The following is a 23,502-nucleotide window of genomic DNA, read 5'->3' as shown; positions in this document are numbered from 1 at the left end:
GAGAGAGAGAGAGAGAGAGAGAGAGAGAGAGAGGGGTCTGGTTGTAAAGGAAAAAAGAATAAAGAAAATGACGTCCTTTAGGTAAAATAATAAAAAAAAAAACGAAAGGGAAAGGGATTTTTTTTTTTTAGTGTTAGTCTCTCTCTCTCTCTCTCTCTCTCTCTCTCTCTCCTAAAAGCTGAATAAAATCGTCTGACAGGAGCAAGAACGAAGAAAAATGAAAAAAAAAAAAAAAAAGCCACTGAAAGGAGTAAAAGCGAGCGAAAGGGAAAGGGAATCCTGTTTGTTTTCTTTTTTTTTTTTAGCGAGTTTTTTTTTAAGGTATCTTCGCCAGGTGTTTTAATTACCTGTGTTTTTTTCCGGTGTCAGGTGTAAGGCAGGTAAAGCGAGGTTATAAACTGTTTGTGATGTGTGTGTGTGTGTGTGTGTGTGTGTGTGTGTGTGTGTGTGAGAGAGAGAGAGAGAGAGAGAGAGAGAGAGAGTTACTCTAAGAGGTCAACGAAAGCGAGAGTGAGAAGGGAGGTGAGGGTAGACGGAAGAGAGGAAAATATAAGAATGGAAGAGCAACAGGAAAATAAGATTAAGTGAGAGGTGAAAGACAAGAAGAAAATGGGAATGGTGGTGATGGTGGTGGTGATGGTGGTGGTAGTGTGTGGTGGTGGTGGTGGTGGTAGTGTGTAGTGGATAATGGTGGTGGTGGTGGTAGTGTGTGGTGGTGATGGTGGTGGTAGTGTGTAGTGGATGATGGTGGTGGTGGTGGTAGTGTGTAGTGAATGATGGTGGTGGTGGTAGTGTGTGGTGGTGATGGTGGTGGTGTGTGGTGGTAATGGTGGTGGTGATAGTGGTAGTGGTGAAAGTGGTGGTGACGGACTGACGGTAGGTAAGGGTGGAAGATAGGTGGGTGGAAATTTATAAGGTGGATAGACACAGTAGGTAGTGGTGAGAGGGGGTGGAGAATGGGTAACAGATGACCAGCCACTGTAGGAGAGGGTAGGCCAGAGATGGAGTGAGAGGATGAGGCAGACAGAAAGCGAGATAGAGTGAGAGGAAAAGAGACACAGAAAGAGATGGAGTAAGAGGAAGAGGCAGACAGAGAATATTATTAGATGAAATTCTCTCTCTCTCTCTCTCTCTCTCTCTCTCTCTCTCTCTCTCTCTCTCTCTCTCTCTCTCTCTCTCTCTCTCTCTCTCTCTCTCTCTCTCTCTCTCTCATAATTACCTGTATATAATTAGGTCAAGGAGGTAAGGAAAACTGGAAGACGTGTACTGGTAGTTGTTTAATTTTGGGGTAGTCCGGGTCAGAGAGAGAGAGAGAGAGAGGGGGATGAGGAAGAGAGAGAGAGTAGTGAAGTATTGCTGCCTCGATACCCCTCCCCCTCCCTTCCATCCCTCCCCCCACCCACCTTTACCCACCCTCTCTCTTCCGTTTATTCAACCATAACTGATTTATTTTCCTCCATCGACTCGTGACTGCCTTCCTCCCTCTTTCCTCCATCTTCCCTTCCTCCCTCCCCCTTCCCCTCCCCCTCATGCTTTTTCCTCTCCTTCATGTTCCCTCTACTTTCCTCCCCTCCCCTTCTTCTTCCCGTTTACACCTCCATCCTCCCGTTCGCGTTTACCTCTCCCCCTCCTCCCTTCCCCTCCCCCTTTACCTCCCATCTCCATTTTCCCCTTATCTCTTTACTCCCGCTTCCTCTCCCCTGCCTCACCTCCCCCTACTTCAGCCTCCTCCACCTCCCCCTTCACCTCCCCACACCTCCCTTCTCCTTAGTATATTTATTGTATAGATAATTAACGTAAAGAAAATAAATAGGTAGATAGATAGCGAGATAAATAGATAGATAGATAGATAAATACCCAGTCCTACATTATTACCCTTCTTGGTGTAGGGTCCTGAGGCTAGGCAAATCCAGTACATTTAAGGGTAGATGACCAGTTGTAGTAGTAGTAGTAGTAATAGTAGTAGTAGCAGTAGCACAGCAGTAGTAGTGGCAATAATAATAATAATAATAATAATAATAATAATAATAATAATAACGACAATACTACTAATATCTTATCACCCGTCCTTCACCCATCCACTCACCATAACTGCTACAACAGCAACAACAACAACAACAACAATAATAATAATAATAATAATGATAATAATAATAATAATAATAATAATAATAATAACAATAAACCCTGTCGCCCTTCTTCAATCCACTCTGCCCTTGCAACTTATCTTCCAGCATCCGGAGTACGTACACACACACACACACACACACACACACACACACACACACACACACACACACACACACACACACACACACACACACACACACACACACACGCACACACACACACATGCCAGTCCTAAAAAGAAAAACACATTAATTTATCCTGAACTGAATAAAATCGTCTGGAAATGGATGGCGTCCTCAGGGGGAAGAGATTAAGAGTAAAATAAAATCCATCCTCCCTTACTCCCTTGCTTGAAGTAGGGTCCCGGGGCTAGGCTAACGTAGTGCGGGGACAGTCAACCCTTTCAGCCTGCACTCCACCGGGTTCATGTTTAAGATGAGCCTGGGGTTACTACTTCCACTACTACTATTATTACCAGTACAACTACCACTACCACTACTACAATTACAACTACAACTACTACTAAAACTACTACTATTACTACTACTACTACTACCATTACTACTCCTACGACTACTACTACCACAACTACTACTACGGGGAAGGTGGTCCTCTTCTAAAACCGTCCTCGTCATGGAGAGACCGAGGGTAGACGACTGACCTACCCTGGACCCGCCTCTTAGGGACCGGGACCAATGCAGAGACCGCCTGACCTTCACCCTGACCACTAAGACCACTAGACCACCAGGGGGACCGTAAAGAAGTGCCACGGGAATATTGATACTTACCTGGTACCTTAGACACGTGTGATCACCTCCAATATATCCAGTAGACTGATTGATGATGGCTGCAACTACCTCATATGCCTACCTCACCCCTATTTCCCCCTTCCTTTACCCCCTCCCCTACTGCCGCCTATCCCACACCTGCACGTTCCCTCTCCCACCCACCCCCACCCCGCCCCACCCTGCCTCCCGCCCAAATGTCAAAAGCCTGGGGTACCTCGTCCACCTTTCTCCATTCACTGTCCTTTCTACACTACAGGAAATCACATGGTTGAATTGAGGAAGTTTGGATGTAAAAAAAAGTACCGTGATATGCATTATTTTACACACACACACACACACACACACACACACACACACACACACACACACACACACACACACACACACACACACACACACACACACACACCTCTCTCTCTCATCACCAGCCCGGAACCACGGCAGTGAAGTGGAATTATTGAAGGAAATTGTAAGAGTAACAGAGGTACGAAAGAATAGGGAATACGAAAAAAATATGACGAGTTGCAGTACTTTCTTATAACTCTCTCTCTCTCTCTCTCTCTCTCTCTCTCTGAAGATAGCAAAAACTAATAAAAAGAACTTCAATTATTATAAAGTTAAAATTCCCTATGAATGCTTTTCCCTGTGCGTCTTTCAATCAGCTGTTTAGTCAGTCCTTTCCCTGAACCCCACAGACCCAGGACGTCAGTGATATTCAACTTCGGGGAGACTCTTTTCGAATTCGAGGGGCAATGACAAAGGCATGACGAGCCTTCCAATGCTATAGATCCTTTCCAAGTTAAATAAAAATCACGTGATATTAGCGAGGACATGATAGAAAGGGCGTGGATCTTAGCACTTTTTCCTGCTCGTCTTCCTATCCGCGCCAGCCGCCCTTCTACTCCCTCCCCCCCCCTCCCCTAAACTGATGACCTTTTGATGCAACGTGGAGAGGCTCAGCAGGTCCAACGCCCCTCGCCAATTAAAATAAGGGCGTCTAGAGTGAAGGGACTTGTTTTTCGTTTTTTTTTTTTTTTTAAGCGGTAGCAGCGAAAGGAAAAGTGACAGGAAGTGTTCTTTTTTAGTAGCTTGATTTTAACCCGGACAGTACTAAATCGCCTTTGTTGTTCTTAAATTCTTGTGTCTGTCAGACGATCTTATTCAACTGAGATCGGTCGTCAGGGAGCAACTAGATTGTATACACTGTATATATATATATATATATATATATATATATATATATATATATATATATATATATATATATATATATATAATCTGGATGCATACAGTTGCAAACACAAACGGACAGAATCTTTACAATACTTCAGCTTCTACAGGCACGGCTCCTATTAAACAGGATTATCATGATGACGATTATTATAGAACCCAACTATTGCTTCGAATGATTAAGAATTGTTTTCAGATCATGATGATATCGATTAAGACGATGATAGTCAGTTAAAATTTTCACGTAGGTTTCTATTCTTTGATATTTAACGTTGGAATTCATTTTAGAAGCTGCGTGGAGTGTGTTGTTGGTTCTTGTATAAATCTGTATATTTCTGTGTTTGCGAAGTACCCGTATTAGCAAGAATTCCTTAACTATGAGGAAGTTAATAAGAACTTTCTATATTTAACATGCGGGGAAATACATCAAAGAAGGAGATGGCTTTAGCGAGTATACAGCTGACGATGATGACGATGATGATTATGATGATGATAACAATAAGAAGAAGAAAAAAAAAATGACGGAGAAAATATAGTATTTTTCCAGCCTCTTTCTCGTAGCTCAGTGGAAGGATAAAACAGTGCTTTAGCCTACGTCCACTCCATAGCACTAATTTCGTGGCTAGCATCGTAGTCTTTCGTTAATCTCATATATCTCAGTAATTTTAGGCCAAGTAAAAACGAGCAGAATATAGCGCAATAATGAGGTGAAGTTCTAAAGAGTGAAAATTGTTGGTAGGGCAGTGCAGTGGAAGTACAGGTTACAAAGAAAGCTGGCTGAGTTACCTGTATGTGAAGGTGAAGGTGAGGCGAGGTCAGGTGAAGGTGAGATGAGACAGGTGAGACAGGTCCATCTCATCCGGGCTACAGCAAGGCAGGTTTGTGCACTATACATGACCTGTTTTTGCATCTTTGATTTTTGGAAATCATGCTGACCCACTGATCTGCTTTCCTGGGGTCGCTTTCTGTAAATGAACTGTATAGAGTCGCCTGAAGGTAGCACGAATAAAGAGAAAAGTGATTATTTTCGCCCGGTTTCTTTTGTGCAAAATACAAGCAATCAACAGCCAGAGCAAAAAATAAATAAAAGATACCTAAGATCAATATTCTGTTCGTTTCAAAAAGCCTGTAAAAATTTGCGATGAAAAGACTGTAGTTTAGAGGAAGAGGAAAATGCAGCTAAGACAGACAGTTCCAGAGTTGACCATTTACACGATTGGTCTTCCAGGGAAAAAAATATATATATGTGTGTTAAAAAAAAGCATAGAGAAAAGACCATCATTGTACTGAAGTAATTTATGGACACTATTTCTAACCCATTCATTACCGTGACTCCCCTTGCTCGAAGAAGAGGGTCTGTAGCGAGCAGTAAATGTAAAAATAAATAATCCTGATGCTGGAAGGGTTAATGGAGGCTGTTTGTAACTCCATCACGACATCTCCCAGCGGTAAAAAAAAAAAATAATAATGATAATAAAAATAGTCGTGAAAAGTGAAATGAGGTCTAAGATGATGGTGAGGAGATGATGATGATGATGATGATGGATGGTAGTTCGTATACATACTCTAGTTACCGTCTAAGCGCATACAGTATACATGATAGTTACAGTGCTTGCAGTATACTCGTACATCATAGTTACAGTGCATAAAGTATACATGGTAGCTACAGTGCACAGTATACATCATATTTACAGATTATAAAGTATTCATGGTAGTTACGATGCCAGTATACATCATAATTATAGTTCATACAGTATACCCCCCAAATTACAGTGCAGATAGTATACATCATAGTTACATAGCGTACACTATACACTTGCTCATACAGTACAGTACACACCATAGTTACAGTGTATGGTGAATATGCCGTAATTACTCCCACAGTGGCAGTGATATGAAGGAAGAACGCGACCCAAATGGTGGATAGCAACACACACACACACACACACACACATTCGCGCCTCGTTCTGGCCGCGTTGGGCAATTCTGGGCTGGGAGAGGGATAGCTACCAAATGAGCCCGCTGGAGAAGGGGTCTTGTATGGGGCTTCTAGTGACCTTAGCTTAACAATTCCACGGTCGGGGTAAAAACTTGTCTGACGGACGGATCGGCGGGGTGTATATAAGACGCTGGCCGGGTGTTTAGCGTCACACGTCCCATCGACACTGCCCCTACAAAACAATGGTGAGGGTGGTGCTCGCTCTGTCACTGTATTCTCAAGATCTGTTATTTTTACTCTTGCCCTCTCCATGGGATTTTATTCAGCTTAAGAATGACTGAGCTTGAGGGGTTAATTACATCCTTCATTAACACCTTCAGTACCGTGGCGATCTCTGAACAAAATCGTGAGGATGCGGCAGAAATAAGAAAGAAAACGACGTCATGAAACCGAAAAGAGTTAAACTGTTAGACCCAGTGACTTACTTTTTATTGTATTTTTCATTGCTTTCGGTCAGTTTCGCTCAGCTTTGCATAAATTTTTGGAACTTGAGGGATTAGATATGTCCTGCACAGACCCCTTCGCTATCAGAGGATTTTTCTGACCTAAGTATAATCACCCAGATTTATCAAAAATGAACTAAAAAAAAAAAAAAAGGCGCCAATGGATTACAGACATTAAGCGCAACTCAGTTTTTCTGGTGTTACTTGCAGGATACAGTCGTCTGTGTTTGATCTTCTCATCTTTAACTTAGCGTAATCTTGTCACTTTAAATGTTTGTTGTCTCTTTCTTTAATGCTAGTACAATATACCCCTCTCCCTTTAAATAGTTTTGTCTTTTCTTTCATGCTAGAGTGGTATTTTCTTGTCCATTTAGCTGTGTGTTTTGTCCTCTCTTTAGTGCAAATGTAATATTCCCTTGTCCCTTCATATGATTGTTTTGTCTAGTCTTAAGTGCTTGTATGATATGCCTCTTCTCTGTTTCCACCTTGCTAGGTTTGTAAATGTTATTACTGATTGCCAGAAGGAACCAGATAGCAGTAGTTATGACTCATGTACCTGGAATTCTGTGCACGTGAATTACAAGGAAAACACGCAACAAACATTTCCTCAGACTGACACGCAACAGTCAGATTACTGTTTAAGGTTCCTGTCTCAGTTCTATACGAAGAGACGGGCACCCTGGAAATTTGAGTGTAACTACTGACCTCTCACGAACAGCTTGTGTTGTGTTGGTGTCTGCTGGCGGTGGCCTCTGCTGCCCCCCAGTACATCCTCCCCAGCCCTGCTCCCGCCCCTGCCCCTGCCCCCGCCCCTGCCCCTGCGCCAGCTCCTGCCCCCATCGTGCCCATCTTAAGGGACGACCGTGCGGGCCCCGACGCCACAGGGGCCTACAGCTTCACCTACCAGACTGGTGACGGCATCAGTCGCCACGAACAAGGCGCTCCCCAGGGTCCCACAGGCGCCGTGGCTAAGCGGGGAGGATGGTCGTAAGTGCCTGGGATTTATGGTTGTATTTTGTATTGAATTTATCTAGCAGGTACTGTGAAGCACATATATGAAGATATGAAGAAAAATACCTTAAAATACGAGCAGATGGTTAGGCCCGTGAGATGTGGTCAGGATTCCGGTGGCTTGAATGGGGAGTGAAGGAGTGTCTGGCCAGCTTTATCAGGCATGCTGTTAATAGTTACTCCTGTTACATAATTTCTATATCTTATTTTTTTTTTTTTTTTTGTTACTCTGCTTCATCCCATCCATTGGTGGAAAAAAAAGATGTCAGGATGATGTTGCTTTGATTAAGATAACAATTACTTCGACGCCATTTGTGAACTGTTAAGTTTATTCACGTTCAGTGTAAGGCCACGGCCATATATAGGGTGGGTGAGTGCAAGCTAGAACGGGCGAGGGTGAGCTGGCGGAAGTATATCCTGCAAATTTTCATGTTCCCCTTTAGTCCTTTTCCAAAACAGCGTCATAAATGGTCTGTTCTGATTATGTGAGGAATCCCAAATACAGGATATGAATGATCCATCAACAATGGCTGATACAATATCCTTCTTATGCCACTGCTCGCCCAGTTTGAACCATGAAAGGTCAACTGTCAGCTCTTCTCATGTGGACCCGTGTGGACTCTCGTTCTAGCCCGCACCCGCCCGCTGCCATTGTGGCCACTTATTTTGGTGACACGTTAAATTTCATGTCCTCGCCCGCCCGCTGCCAGTGTGTCCGCAACCTAGGGATATTAACTGGTCATACTAATATGCAAACATTTGGTGGGTACTGCATGACTCGCTGGTCGTGCTGGCCTAAGTGAAGTAACACCTGGTCTGCCACAGGTTCACCTTCCCTGACGGAACGCCGGCCCGCTTCAACTTCGTGGCTGACGGTGCCGGATACCGGGTAGAGTCAGACCTGCTGCCCACACCCCCGCCCATGCCCGCCCATGCTCTGGCACAGATTGAGAAGGCCCGGCAGGAGGACGCAGCCGCAGCTGCAAACCAATACATTTATAATGCACAAGTGGGTGGCCAGCTGGTGGCCTCAAGTCCTGTCTCAGCCCCAGCCCCCACTGGTGGACACCATGTTGCCTCTGCTCCTGCCATAGTTGTTACCCAAGACCCAGTCCCCCAGGGTGGACAGTTTGTAGCCTCTAGTCCTGTTCAGGCCCCGTCTACCTTCCCTGCCCCTGCCCCAGCCCCAGCCCCAGCCCCAGCCCCTCCCACTGCTCCTGCTCCTGCTCCTGCCCCTGCCCCTGCCCCAGGTCCTGGTCCCTTCATTGTCCCTGCTCCTGCCCGTGCACCTGCCCCAGCCCCCGCCCCTGCTCCTGCACCTGGCCCCTTCATTGCCCCTACCCCAGCCCCTGCCCCTGCCCCTGCCCCTGCACCTGGCCCCTTCATTGTCCCTGTCCCAGCCTCTGCCCCTGCCCCTGCACCTGGTCCCTTCATTGCCCCTGCCCCTGCACCTGCCCCTGCACCTGGTCCCTTCATTGCTCCTGCCCCAGCCCCTGCCCCTGCACCTGCACCTGCCCCTACACCTGGTCCCTTCATTGCCCCTGTCCCTGCCTCTGCACCTGCTCCTGCCCCTGCCCCTGCCCCTGCCCCTGCCCCTGCCCCTGCCCCAGTCCCGGCCCCTCCTCCTGCTCCTTCTCCATTCCCTACCACCGCTTCTGCCCCTGCCCCTGCCCCAGCTAGCTTCCCTGCTCCACTTAACTTCCCTGCTCCAGCTATCTTTCATGCCCCTTCCCCAGCTAATTTCCCTGCCCCTGCCCCTGCCCCAGCTAATTTCCCTGCCCCTGCCCCTTCCCCAGCTAATTTCCCTGCCCCTGCCCCTTCCCCAGCTAATTTCCCTGCCCCTGCCCCTTCCCCAGCTAATTTCCCTGCCCCAGCTAATTTCCCTGCCCCTGCCCCTTCCCCAGCTAATTTCCCTGCCCCTGCCCCTTCCCCAGCTAATTTCCCTGCCCCTGCCCCAGCTAATTTCCCTGCCCCTGCCCCAGCTAATTTCCCTGCCCCTGCCCCTTCCCCAGCTAATTTCCCTGCTCCTGCCCCTTCCCCAGCTAATTTCCCTGCTCCTGCCCCTTCCCCAGCTAATTTCCCTGCTCCTGCCCCTTCCCCAGCCAATTTCCCTGCCCCTGCCCCTTCCCCAGCTAATTTCCCTGCCCCAGCTAATTTCCCTGCCCCTGCCCCTTCCCCAGCTAATTTCCCTGCCCCTGCCCCAGCTAATTTCCCTGCCCCTGCCCCTGCCCCAGCTAATTTCCCTGCCCCTGCCCCTTCCCCAGCTAATTTCCCTGCTCCTGCCCCTTCCCCAGCTAATTTCCCTGCTCCTGCCCCTTCCCCAGCTAATTTCCCTGCTCCTGCCCCTTCCCCAGCCAATTTCCCTGCTCCTGCCCCTTTCCCAGCTAATTTCCCTGCCCCTGCCCCTTCCCCAGCTAATTTCCCTGCCCCTGCCCCTTCCCCAGCTAATTTCCCTGCTCCTGCCCCTTCCCCAGCTAATTTCCCTGCTCCTGCCCCTTCCCCAGCCAATTTCCCTGCTCCTGCCCCTTTCCCAGCTAATTTCCCTGCCCCTGCACCTTCCCCAGCTAATTTCCCTGCCCCTGCCCCTTCCCCAGCTAATTTCCCTGCTCCTGCCCCTGCCCCAGCTAATTTCCCTGCTCCTGCCCCTGCCCCTGCCCCTGCCCCAGCTAACTTCCCTGCCCCTGCTCCTGCTCCTGCCCATAATTCTTTGGGTCCTGCCCCTGCACAGTCCCCGGCTCCTTCCCCTGCCCATAACTCCTTCCCTTCTACCCCTGCGCAATCCCCTGCCCCCGCCCCTGCCCCTGCCCCTGCCCAGTCCCCTGCCCCTGCCCCCGCTGGTTCACCTCCTGCCTCTGCACTCCCTGTCTTCCACGTCATTCCCATCCGCATCCCCTCCTCCTCCTCCCCCTCATCCCCTGCCCTCCCTATCTCCACCATCCGCCTCCAACCCGTAAACACTTCCCCTTTCCCTTCCTTTAGCTCTTCTCCTGCTTCCTCTTCTTCTTCTTCCTCCTCCTCATCCTCTTCCTCTTCCTCCTTCTCCCCTTCATCCTCCTCTTCCTCTTCCCTTTCCCCCGCCCTGGTGCAAGAACTTACCCTCTCCCCGTCAACCAACAGCCTCTCTCGGGACTTCATCTCTTCCGGAGAGGATCACGATTCAGACAGCGACGAGGATTAATAAGGACGCTCGTTGGTGGGTCCGTGTCCGTGATTACCCTGCGCAGTACGAAAGATAAATTAGGGTGCATGGTATTCCGTTCTTGTACGTTATTTCCGCAGGTGCACAGTCTGCTTCAAAAGTCCCCTCGCCTCTCCTTCCTCCCTCGCTGCTAGGTTCACAGGCGCTTAAATGTGATGTGCTGGATTAAACTGCTTATTATCATCCATCTCTGGGTGATACTATACAACTTTTGCCCACTACGTCTCATCCAATCATCCATGACTCCAGAGACGAGAGAGGCAGGAGAGGGGAGTGGATTTTTGTAGCTGAGTGTGCGTAATCCTCGTTTCTTTTTTTTTATCCAAGGCGTGTTTGTACGTCTGTCCGTGAATCCCTCAGGCGACGAAGAGATTAGGGATGTCCGTGTCCGTGGTAAAGCGATCGTTGTTGTACTTTTAGCCCGGCGATAATGATTAAGATATTCAGGGTTTTAAAAGTTCGCCTGGTGTGCGTTATACTCATGGGTGGATTTATTCATTTTAGCGTTCGTGGATACTTCGTCTTTGCTCAGTCTAAGGGGGATGGAGAAAACTAGGGAGTGTCTGTCCGTACCCTAACGTCCGTGAATCCATCAGGCCATCCTTACCTTTACTCCTCACTCCTGCTAAGTGGGTAATTACGGCTGTATGTCCGTAGGTCCGTCAATACCTCACAGGGTCGTAGTGTTTCCCGTTGCATTCTACAACAGTAAAGAAGATAGATGGGCTTCTTTGTCCGTTTGGTCCGTAAATTCTCAGGGGTACGTAGTTGTGGTCCTTGATTCCTTAGTGACAATCAAGGGGTGCACGTGCTTACTCTGGCTTCTGCGGATCCTACAGAAGTACAGTCGAAGTCCGTAGCTCCTTCAAACATCCTACACACTGTCCAAACCAAGCAGGTGTCCTTATACGTTTTAGAGGCTGTGTCAGATCCCCATAAGGTTCCTTCCACGCCCTCGAAACCGTGTCAGATCCTAATGACATCCCTTCCTCTGCCCTGAAACCGTGTCAGATCTTAATGACACCTCTTACCTACCCTCTAAACCGTGTCGGAACCTCGTAAGTGTGAATCAGCGCCCCTCTTCGGTAAACACACAGCCTCTTGCCTCTGACCAGAACCTGTAAAATGACTCCTGGATTGTTTCTTTCTATTTTTAAGTTACTCGATGTGGCTGGGAGGTGTTTGTATTCGTTTGCCTGTTTGTTGTTGCTGTTGCTTTGCTTATTTTTATACTTTTTATACGATGATGTTGATATTGAATGTTGCTGTTGATCAATATTGACTGCTATATTTTAATACTGTTTTTACCTTGATATCACGTGTTTGTAATAAAGGTCGTTTGTTAGTCAGCGTTTCAACAGTCCCTCACCTTAACATTTGCGTGTGTGTGTGAGTGGCTGCGTGTGCGTGTGTATCGTGGTTACATGTGTGCATCTATCTAACACTCATAATCAGTTAGAAAATGCAGAGCCGAGATAAAAAAAAAAAAAAAAAAAAAAAAAGGGCCTGAGACAATTTCGCGAGGCTGATAAGATAGTGACCGCAGAGGAGAGAAAGTAAAGGGGGGACAAGAAGTATCAGGTGACGTAGCGAAGGGGAGGAAGGTGAAAGGCGTGAGGGAAAAAAAAAATCCTCTCAACGTAAAAAGACATAGAGTTAGAGAGAGTTAGAGAGAGAGAGAGGGGGGGGGGAGGGAGGGAGGGTTGATGGGCCGCTTAGAAACCAAGATACAAAAAAAGAAAAAAAAACAACAACACATGTAACCAGAAAATAATGTGTCCAGGTCTCGTTGAAAAGGCCACAGCTTAACCATTAATTTTACCTGATATGATGGTCAGTTTGTATACTTGTCACTGAAGGGGGAAGAGCACTGTATAAGAAAGTATCAATTTCTGTTCTAATAAATATAGACTAATTGATTCTCTTTTTCATCTTTCTATTTACGGGTCCAAGAGTAGATGGATGAGATTTGGGTTGGGAACTTGCGAGGGTGAATCAAAATTTGAGTCCATGGTATGTATTGCTTTAATAATAATAATCTATGCAGTATAAAATATATATTCTACGTCAGAACAGTAACAAGAAGTGGCACAGTGAATGACAAGACGCTCTCACCATGGGGGTCCATCTCAGTGAGGTTACTGGGGGAAGCTGTAGGTCTGCCGCGGGGAGGGGAAGGAGGAGAACACATTTTGGTTAGGGGAGAAGGAGGACGTGGGACTACTGTATACATTTGACGGTGCAGGGGCGGGGGCGGGGTACTGGTTCTTCGCGGCCTCGTCCTCCTGCCGGGCCTTCTCAATCTGCTCAATGGCGTGGGCAGGGAGTGGGTGTGGGGTGGGGATCAGGGCAGACTCCACCCGGTAGCCTTCCCCGTCAGCCACGAAGTTGAAGTTGCCAGGTGTTCCGTCAGGGAAGGTGAACCTGTGACAGACCAAGGTGCATATTCATAAAAGTTCTTCATCTTAAGTTGTGGATGAGAATGTTTGTTTATGCCTTTATCTATACTTATTAATTAGTCAAACACTTAGCAAGCGAATTAGTACGTAATGTTGTGAAAAGAGAGAGAGAAATACGGTAATACGTCGCAGCTAAGGGGATTTTTATATCGCAATAGTTAGCTAGGATCTTTCATAAATACGAGCCCTTTCTTCGATATGACAAGCCTGAACAGTGTGGTACAAATCAGACTTGGGATTCTGGAACAAATTTACGAGCAACTCCCTCTCGTAACTCAGAATTTGAAGTGCAGTACCAACAAGACACAAGGGAAGGTTTTGCACTCACTTTGCGTCTTTGTTTGTCCTGCAGAAAAAAATAAATTGCTCATGATGATTTTTCTCTCGTAAATAGGACTGGTTGTTGCAAATTGAGTAAGGGGTATGAGAAAGTTATGGTCTCCCAGTCTTTCCTGCAATTCATAATCCGAGTTACAATAGGAAATTTTATCGTTCTGTGTGTGTGTGTGTGTGTGTGTACCAGGACAACTTAATCTATGTGAACCAGCTTGATTAGTTGTCTTGATCTGGTTTAATTTGGTCTTAGAATTAAACAAGGCACCTAATCTCTAAAACACACTCTACCCTGAAGTCAAACAGGTGATCTAAGCGTCATTCATCCTTAATTTCACGAGGGTATTCACGGCTAAAATTTTCAAGGTCCATTTTTCAGTGACGGGTGTTGCGTTAAATTCGTGTAAACTGTGCGAGAGGGAAAAGTTTTGGCGTAATTGGCGTCAAAGTTGAACGCGTCGTAGTGAGACATAAATTGTACAAAATGAAACAGTTGGCGAATCTCTGCTCCTTCCAGCCATCACAATATATATAAAAGAACTCCCTGGTTTAGATGTAATACTGTGCCGGACTTTTATTGTTTTCGATCCGTTTTTCCTTCCCTGACAACTATTTCCTGTATCTGAATCTGAAATGGCCATTGGAAGGCACGTGAAATTCTACCTCTAAGCAATTCCAAAGTGGTACTGGCTGTGAGCAAAGTAATGAAGGTAGTCACAGAATCGCATTTTCAATTTCTTTTAGAGAGTATAATAGGAAAAATATTCATGAAAGTAGTGATGTATGGTGTATGCTAATAAAAACAAATCTGGGGGATGAAATCGTCCAAGAGTGAAAGCCTTCACCGGTTTGTGTAAATGTGAGTGTTATTATCTCACACAAATTATGATGCCTTACCCTTGTCAACATGAAATACTGCACAGTGATGGACAGTTGCACTTACGACCATCCTCCCTGTGATGTGACGGCCCCATTGGGTCCCAGGGGGGAGCCCTGCTCCTGACGACTGATGCCGTCAGCACTCTCGTAGGTGAAGCTGTAGGCCCCGGTGGCGTCGGGCCCCTGACGGTCGTCCCTCACGATGCCAATGACTGGGGTGCTGTAGGACGGGGCAGGGGCGCTGTAGGACGGGACAGGGGCGCTGTAGGACGGGGCAGGGGCGCTGTATGATGGGGCTGGGGCGGGGGTGACGATATTGTACTGCGGGGCGGCAGCAGCCACCGTCAGCAGACAGCTCAGCAGCAACTGTGGAAGGACAGGAACATCAAGTAAGGACTGAGTGAAGGAACCTCAGCTGAGTTGTGTTATCATACTGATGTTTGTTGCTGGTGGTGGATGACAGTGTTGTTGACTCACTGTGTTCATGGTGGCTGGAGTGACTGTGGTGGTGTGTGCCGCTGCCCTGCCAACCCTGTGATATATACTGTACACCCGCTGGCCCTTCAGTCCCAAGGTCGTGCACGCAATGACACGACGCACACGGAGAGAAGGCCCACTCCACCGATACCCATTTCGTTTTCACGCTTTCCTCATTGTTTACTTATTTATCTATTTATTTATTTATTTATTTATCTGGGGAGGAGGGAGACCAGTGAAAGATGAACATTTTCTGTGGCTACTTAATAAAAAAAATTGTGTCGTGCTATTTCATCTGATATGTTTATTAATTCATACAGACATCAACAAAACTACTTAAACATTGGTAACGTAGGGGTGTTGTGTTATACCAATTATTTGCACTATTAATGGTCAGTAATTAACCTGATTTAGTGACAGCTTTCAGTGGAGGCTTTGTTGAACTCCGGCTGTGGTTTTTATATATACAGGTGTTGTTGGATATTGGATAGAAATTTCATGGTCTGTTTTCAATAAATTTCTCCATGCGTTTCACGAGATACACACACACACACACACACACACACACACACACACACACACACACACACACACACACACACACAAAGCACTTACTATAACATTCCTAACCTATCTTAACCCAACAATAGCAAGCACACAAAAACCAGCAATTAATTAAACACAGAGAGCACTCTCTCTCTCTCTCTCTCTCTCTCTCTCTCTCTCTCTCTTGGTTTGTCTTGTCGTCCATCTATGTTTTCAAGTGCCTTTTAAATCTGTTTATCCATCCATCCATCCACCTATCTATCTATCTATCAGTCTAGCTATCTGCGTGACGTATGGTGAAGGGCGGCATTCCCTTTTACCCTCAGCGGTTTGGCTTCCTGATCACACAAGGATGTCAGTCACGATCACCTCTATGCTCTCTCTCTCTCTCTCTCTCTCTCTCTCTCTCTCTCTCATCTTTACCCCACTCCCCTCGCCAACCTCAACTTCCCTCCTCCCCTCCCCATTCTTCCCCATCCCCCAACCCCTTTCACCACGACTACGTTTTCTGCACTTTAATTTTGCAGATGCCTCTCGTAGTGAAGGGGTTAGTGAAGGCTGTATCTAACCCCTCCAGTTCCCTATGTCTCTCCTCAGCTGAATAAAATCGTCTGGAGGTAGCAGGAGTAAACTAAATCCTTACTGTTTATGTTCTTATTCATCGTCATCATCATCATCATCATCATCCCAACCATATGCGGCATTATCCATTAAATTGTCCTTATTGTTTGGGCTGTCATTCATCATCATCATCATCCTTATCACCACCATCATCACCATCATCATCATCATCACCATCATCATCATCCTTATCACCACCAGCACCACCACCACCACCACCACCACCACCACCACCACCACCACCACCAGCATCATCATCAACACCGGACCTCTTACTCCCGCATCACCAACACACCTGTCCTGCGCTAATGACACGCATGCACCTGTCAGTCAATCAAACCACCTGTGTCGTTTTCTCCTCCTTGATGCATTTCTTACCAGCCTCCCTTTCGCCTCCTCTCATCATTATCTTTCTCCCTCAAGGTTGCCCCCTGCCGCACCTTCTGTATGCATGCTAACGACAGGAGGTTAGTAGGGCGTCTTGGCTATACCCTGACGAAGATCCCTCACCCTAACACCTTCTCCTGAGCGACTTGTTTTGCTTGTTACACCTTACTCTCCTTCTTCGTGCTACATAAATCATTGCCATATCCCCAAACTCTGCATAGGTTACGTACAAAAGGATATTAACCAGCCGTATCCAAAAATAAATCGCTATGGAAGAGGAGTTAGGGATCTTCAGCCGATGGGAATGCAGATCCAAGTGAAATCAAGTTGGGGGGTTACTGAGGCTTTTTTTTTTTATGTTTTTACATTAACTCGATCGAAAATTACTGTCTCTTAATCTTGAATGTCCGGCTGTAACCATAACTCATCACTGGAATAAGGTGCTAGTCACGAAGAAGTGCTACGGAAAGAATGTGCAGCCGTAGTATTGTCTTGTACAACCCTCGCATTACGGGAAATAAGCAGGAAAAATTACAAAAAAAAAAAAGGGCAAATTTAAAGTAGTAACCAAGGAGACTATTTTCTGCTTCATAACTAAGACGTCGAAGTTCACGCAAGGTTAGAGAGTGACCCAGTTCCGTCAAGTGAAAACAACCCGACTATAGTAACCTTGTAGTATGAGTTTTTTATTTTTTTATAAGGCCCAGTTGTTTATAAAGATTCCAAACCAATTAACTGGAGAAAAAAAGGCTAAAAAAGACTCCATTACATTGATTATTATTATAAATATTTTTCTTATTTTCACTATAATATTAACTAATTATAAAGTGTTAAATGGCTACATGAGTGGAGATAATCGTATATATAATTAATCTTAAACGCAACTTAAACTTGGGGGAATTTATAAATGTGATCCCTGGAGTAAATTGATGTACAGCTGCAAACAAGACTACCCTCCAGTTTTTAGCCGAAGATTGATGAAACCTGTACAAACTCTTCTGAAAATCTTGTTAATTTCCAAAGGTCACATTGCTGAGTTCAAAATTTATTGTTCACCATCTCGTTATTTAAAGTAATGTGGTGCTATCAATTTTTTCTTTCTTTTCTTTTTTCCCTTCTTTGTTCTTTGTTTGTCTTTTTCCTGTCTTTTTTCTTCCTTTTTCTGTCCGTAATTATAGTGTACAGAACGTCCTTTAAATAATGCTGGAAAATTATCATACCGGTAGATATTTGCACTCTTCAATTGCAGAGAAGCCAGTTGCAACATGAAGAAGGCACATTATATTGCACATGTTGAGGGACTTGGGGGACAGGCACCAACAGACTAGATGTGACAGTGTTGTAGTGTGGCCCTTGACTTGGAATTAGCCAATAGGTAAATTCCGTAATAGACAAGACATCAGCCATAGGAGAGGGGAGATGTGCCTCACTCACCACACAGCATTCACACACTCTCACCTCTTGTCCGTCCATCTCTCTATTGCAGTTGTCTCGGGTGTTGTCAGTCTTTCGTATATGCATCTAGTAAACTCTGCAACCATCTTCCTCACTCTAACTTCCCCTCTTCTTACGTACTCCATACTAAGCGCAATGCAACCAGTCAGCCGGAAATGAACCAGTTTTGATTTTTTTAATGGACAGCTTTTGCCTATTTGTCGCTCTTGAAGTATTTTTTTCATTAAGTGATTAGTGGATATCTGTTCACAAATAAAATACAGAAAGGCATCCAAAAAAATACTGCCTTCGAGTCTGTTGTTGGAGGTGTAGTAAATGTATATAGAGTCAGTATTTTATTTACAAATTGAATGGTACGTGGTGGTTGTGTGAAATTCAATGAGCCTTAGATCCAAGGAAAAAAAAAAAAGTCAGTATCTTTAGAGAATGAAAGACTGACTAAGAGGGTGTATGTAGGTGAGGTGGAGGGAGGGAGAGGGAGGGGTAGACCGAGGATGAGGTGGAGGGATGGAGTAGAGAGGTATATGAGTGAGGGGGGGGGTGAGTTGGGGGGAGGGGAGTCAAATGGTGGGTGACAGAGTGACTTGGAGGCGTTTTGTCTGCGGCCACCCTTTGCGGGATTAGGGCGTCGGGCTATAGATAGATAGATAGATAGATCTTTAGTATTCAAATCAACCGTCTAATCCGATTACACGAAGCCATCCACTGAGCCGAAAGGAGTTAGGGATCTTCGTCAGGGTAAAACAAACGTGGTGACCTTAAAGATGTTCATAGTTGTGCCTCAGCTTACCACACTCCACCTTCACCGCAGCCATCGTAGCGGAGTTGTTTACTTTCCATCATGAGGAGGCGTAGATGGGATAGATGGCAGAAGGTGCTTAGCCACAGTACTCATTATCATCATCATCATCATCATTCTGAGACCTTCCTGCAGAATGACAACCTCTCATCATCATCATCATCATCATCATCATCATCATCATCATTCTGAGACCTTACTGCAGAATGATAGCCTCTCATCATCATCATCATCATCATCATTCTGAGACCTTACTGCAGAATGATAGCCTCTCATCATCATCATCATCATCATCATCCTGTGACAGCATACTGAGAATGACGCCGTCTCTCAACTCTTACCACTCTGACTTCATTGGTTGTTAGCTTACTCCATCCCACCCTTCCTTATTTACGCCTTTCACGTCTCCCTTTAGCTTTCTCTCTCTCTCTCTGCCTTCCCCTTTCACCCCTTCTCCAGGTCGCCTCCTCCTCGTCCTGGTTATCCATTCGTTATCTGTTCTTCTGAGGGCGTGACCTGCATATGTTCATGACTGCTGTGGTATCAGGTTTTACTTTTGTTCATCTCCTTAAGTAGAACACTTTCTCTTAGTCCAGGTGATGCCAGACATTATCCTTTCTATTCCTCTTACAGTCCTGCTGGGGTTATAGTAGTAGTAGTAGTAGCAGTAGTAGTAGTAGTAGTAGTAGTAGTAGTAGTAGCAGCAGTAGTTGTTGTTGTTGTTGATGAAATGTAAACCCTGTGTACTGCAGGCTGAGAATGGGGGGAGGGATAGGGAGGGAGTTGAGGGACATTTGCATAACCAGACAGTGGGGTTGGCTGGCTCTATCGGTGCCACCACACGAAGATGACCCTCTCCACCACCAAAGTTATGTTCTAAAAGCCTCGATTGACGCAAAATTTCTGATCCACTTTGTAGAACGAGGACACAAAGTTAAATTTAAAATCTAGGAAAATTTTTAGGTAAGGGGCGCCAATTTTTACGATTTTCACTTGATCATTCATTCCCACAAATTTACTTTGCCTAACTTAATCTTATCCAACCTAATCCAATCTAAGCAATAAAAATGCAGTAATTATATGAAAATAATACTTGTAACTTTACCTGAACTTCAAAAAATAAAATGAAAATAAAAACAAAATATCTACCTAACAACTACATTGTACTTATTAACCGGTTAAAACAAATATATGAGTTTTGGACCATGAAAAGACATTTTTGGTGGTGATAAAGGAACTCCAGTCTTATGTGGATAGAAAAAAGTAAGAAGGAAAAGTGAAAGAAAAAATGGCGCCTTTGATCTCAGATTTTACCCTGATGTATACCATTACTTTTGGGGACAGACAGATTTTTTTTTTTTTTTTTTTTGTCCTGTCTTTCTTCTTTCTTCTTTTTTTTTCTTTTTTTTTTTTTTGGTGGAGGAACAACTTGACGGCCTACTAGCTTTTGGTTCACTTTTCTCCGCATGAAAAAAAGAAAAAAATGTGTTGCATCTATAGCCCTCTGAGACAAATTTAAGAGTCCCTTGCTTTAGATTATATTAGCTATCTCTATACTGTAGGTAGACAGATAGACAGATGGATACATAGATAGAGAGATAAATAGACAGATAGATAAATATAGATATAGATATGTATATTACATGTATGGTTCCAAAGACATTTTATATATATATATATATATATATATATTATGATGAAATAAATACAAGTAGTCATGCAGCGAGGTTAAGGTAGGGAGTACTGTGGACATATTATTACAAAAAAACTTTATTAGTCATAATCGTATAAAATATAAAATATCTGTTACAAAAAACACTAATCTTAGCGAAGAGACACCCTTGCCAGCGAAGGTCTCTCAAGTATCGGGTACTGGGGGGGTACAGGTGGGTCTACTGGGGGAACTGGTAGGTCTGCTGAGGAGCGACTACAGGGACCGATGCAGGGATGCTGAACTGGTTTCTAGGGGCAGGGGCAGGGACGGAAGCAGGGATACTGTATACGTTAGAGGGGGCAGGGGCAGGGACAGAAGCAGGGATACTGAATACGTTAGAGGGAGCAGGGGCAGGAACAGGAGCAGGAGCCGGCACACTGTACTGGTTGGATGGTGCTGGTGCTGGAGCGGAGTACTGATTGCTCGCAGCTGCGGCTGCGTCCTCCTGCCGGGCCTTCTCAATCTGCGCCAGAGCATGAGCGGGCATGGGCGGGGGTGTGGGCAGCAGGTCTGACTCTACCCGGTATCCGGTACCGTCAGCCACGAAGTTGAAGCGGGCTGGCGTTCCGTCAGGGAAGGTGAACCTGTGGCAGACCAGGTGTTACTTTATCCCGACACACCATAACACAAGGGACAGACCACGACAACCTAGTCTGTATTACTGGGCCTGACTTGATATCCTACTCAGGCCTAACCTAACCTTGGCGTTATATGAGTCACCCTTCTAATCGTCACAGTGCATTTGACCCCAGATGAAATGGATGATCTAAACATGAGGTTTAATGATGCTGAATTGCTCTATCCATCATGAACCAATATACTGTACGGTGGAGTATCAGAGTACACTTACGACCATCCTCCCTGTGATGTGACGGCCCCATTGGGTCCCAGGGGGGAGCCCTGCTCCTGACGACTGATGCCGTCAGCACTCTCGTAGGTGAAGCTGTAGGCCCCGGTGGCGTCGGGCCCCTGACGGTCGTCCCTCACGATGGCAATGACTGGGGCACTGTAGGACGGGGCAGGGGCGCTGTATGATGGGGCTGGGGCGGGGGTGACGATATTGTACTGCGGGGCGGCAGCAGCCACCGTCAGCAGACAGCTCAGCAGCAACTGTGGAAGGACAGGAACATCAAGTAAGGACTGAGTGAAGGAACCTCAGCTGAGTTGTGATATCATACTGATGTTTGTTGCTGGTGGTGGATGACAGTGTTGTTGACTCACTGTGTTCATGGTGGCTGGAGTGACTGTGGTGGTGTGTGCCGCTGCCCTGCCAACCCTCTGATATATACACCGCCTCACCCTTCATTCCCAAGGTCGTACACACACCGCCACACCGCACAGAGAGGGAGAGAGAAGGGACGACCGGCCGGCCAATCCCACTCGCCTAGGGCCGGGCCACGTCGGGAAAGGCAAACGGGTGCACTCCATCCCCAGCACAACAAAACACCTGATGACACCCATAAGCATACTGACCGCACATAAGGCTCCTCAGAATCGTATGTTGGTGAGAAAAACGCAGAATTAGGGGTGGTTTTGGGTGTGTGTGAAGTGTAGGGCAGGAGGAAAGGCGGGTTGCGTCAGAGCGGAAGGCGGAGCGGTGCAGGTTGGAGTAATGATGTAACTCTGACCGTATAGCTAGACGGCTGGGGTCAGGGGAAGGGAGAAACAAGGAGAGAGAGAGAGAGAGAGAGAGAGAGAGAGAGGGGGGGGGGAAATCAGACAGACAGACAGAAGGAGAGGGAAGGGAGGAAGGACTACCATGAAAGAGAAGGGGGTATAAGGAAACTGAAGTGAAATGTAAATGCCATACATTAAAAAAAAAAAAAAAAAAAAAAAAAACAGTGAATGCAAAAGAGGATGGACACGTAATAGAGAAAAGGGAAATAGGGAAAACTAAAGTAAAATTTGCCTTGTCGAATAAAAACAGAATGAATGCTGAACTTCTGGCTAAATGTTAACAGGAAGAGAAGAGTAAAAATGCGGGGGAAATACAGCTTTTTGAACTGCAGTACGTAAGTAATAGAGTTGATAAATTTAGTTCCACAGAATTTTAAGTGCAGGAATAGTATCAAATTCCGCCGAAATCTGAATGAGTAGCAGTGGGATAAAAACATATTGTAATAGTTTTTTATTCCGATTATTCCACAAAAAAAGAAGTAAACGGACATAAAAAGGAAAGGGAGAAAGAGAGAGAGAGAGAAAGAGAGAGAGAGAGAGAGAGAGAGAGAGAGAGAGAGAGAGAATAAATCCAAAGAAAGGGGAGGAAAGAAAAGAAAGGAAAGAAGTGAGAGAAGGAGATTTAGGAATTAGTAACGATAGCGAAGGAAGACTGGAAAGAAAATGGAGACAGAGGAAGAGGAAGAGGAGGAGGAGGAAAGGCTGAAAGGAAAATGGAGGAGGAGGAGGAAGAAGAAGAGAAAGTCGCCCCTTCATTACGGTGATGCCTTTTTTTTTTTTTTTTTTTCCTCTGCCAGACGACTTTAATCATCTTAGGCGAGTCCCGAAGGAGTGAAGGACTTAATGAAGGATATTTCTGGTTCTTGAAGTTTGAGAAGTTTGTCTGAAGTTAAATTGTCTTAGAAGAGGTCATCGTGGGGAAGGGGTTGAGGATAGGGAGAGAAGGAGAGAGGAATAAAGGTACAGGAATGAGAGAGAAAGTAAGAGAGAGAGAAAGGAGGCAAGGGAGAGAAAGTAGGAGGGAAAGAAGGGGGGAAGGGAGTGAAAGTAGGATAGAAAAGGAGGAAAGGGAGAGAAAGTATGAGATAATGAGGATGAAAGGGAGAGAAAGTAGATGAGGAAGAGGAGGAAAAGGAGAGAAAGAGGAGGAAAAGGAGAAAACGAGAAGTGGACATAGGGAAAAATAAAGATAAACAAAAGAAAAGAAGTAAAAAAAGTAACAGGAAGTGAACGAAGCAGGGAGAATAAAGAAGACGAAAGAGAAGAAATGGGGAACTAAGGAAAAATGAGAAGAAAAATGGGTAAGAAAATTGGTAACTGTGAAAGGGTGGGGTTAATGGAGAATAAGAGGTGGT

The 23,502-nt window shown here is 45.7% G+C and overlaps 2 protein-coding genes across 2 annotated transcripts in view; one reads left to right on the top strand and one right to left on the bottom strand.

Moving 5' to 3' along the window:
* The window catches only part of LOC145414171 (uncharacterized), a 39,201-nt gene extending 28,232 nt beyond the window's left edge, over positions 1-10,969 (top strand). The window contains exons 2-5 of the mRNA XM_080283736.1: positions 7,309-7,577; positions 8,427-8,595; positions 10,273-10,438; positions 10,881-10,969. Coding sequence (XP_080139862.1) covers positions 7,309-7,577; positions 8,427-8,595; positions 10,273-10,438; positions 10,881-10,969 — 693 coding nt within the window. The remainder of the gene's footprint in view (positions 1-7,308; positions 7,578-8,426; positions 8,596-10,272; positions 10,439-10,880) is intronic.
* A 1,969-nt stretch (positions 10,970-12,938) lies between these two features.
* Positions 12,939-14,957, bottom strand: LOC145414169 (uncharacterized). Its single transcript, XM_080283735.1, has 3 exons — positions 14,949-14,957; positions 14,536-14,867; positions 12,939-13,224 (listed from the first exon to the last, which is right to left on the bottom strand). The coding sequence occupies exons 1-3, from the start codon at positions 14,955-14,957 to the stop codon at positions 12,939-12,941; spliced, it is 627 nt and encodes a 208-aa protein (XP_080139861.1).
* Positions 14,958-23,502: the final 8,545 nt, after the last annotated feature.

The sequence above is a fragment of the Coenobita brevimanus genome, chromosome 98, assembly GCF_032717465.1.
Source record: "Coenobita brevimanus isolate Jiangsu-jjx chromosome 98, ASM3271746v2, whole genome shotgun sequence".
Lineage (NCBI taxonomy): Eukaryota > Metazoa > Arthropoda > Malacostraca > Decapoda > Coenobitidae > Coenobita > Coenobita brevimanus.
This window is presented reverse-complemented; position numbering and strand designations above follow the sequence as displayed.

Excerpts from the sequence above, each read along its gene's own strand:
- LOC145414169 (XM_080283735.1), bottom strand. Across the intron at positions 13,225-14,535 it reads ACATCACAGGGAGGATGGTC|GTTCACCTTCCCTGACGGAA; the intron begins GTAAGTGCAACT and ends GGTCTGTCACAG.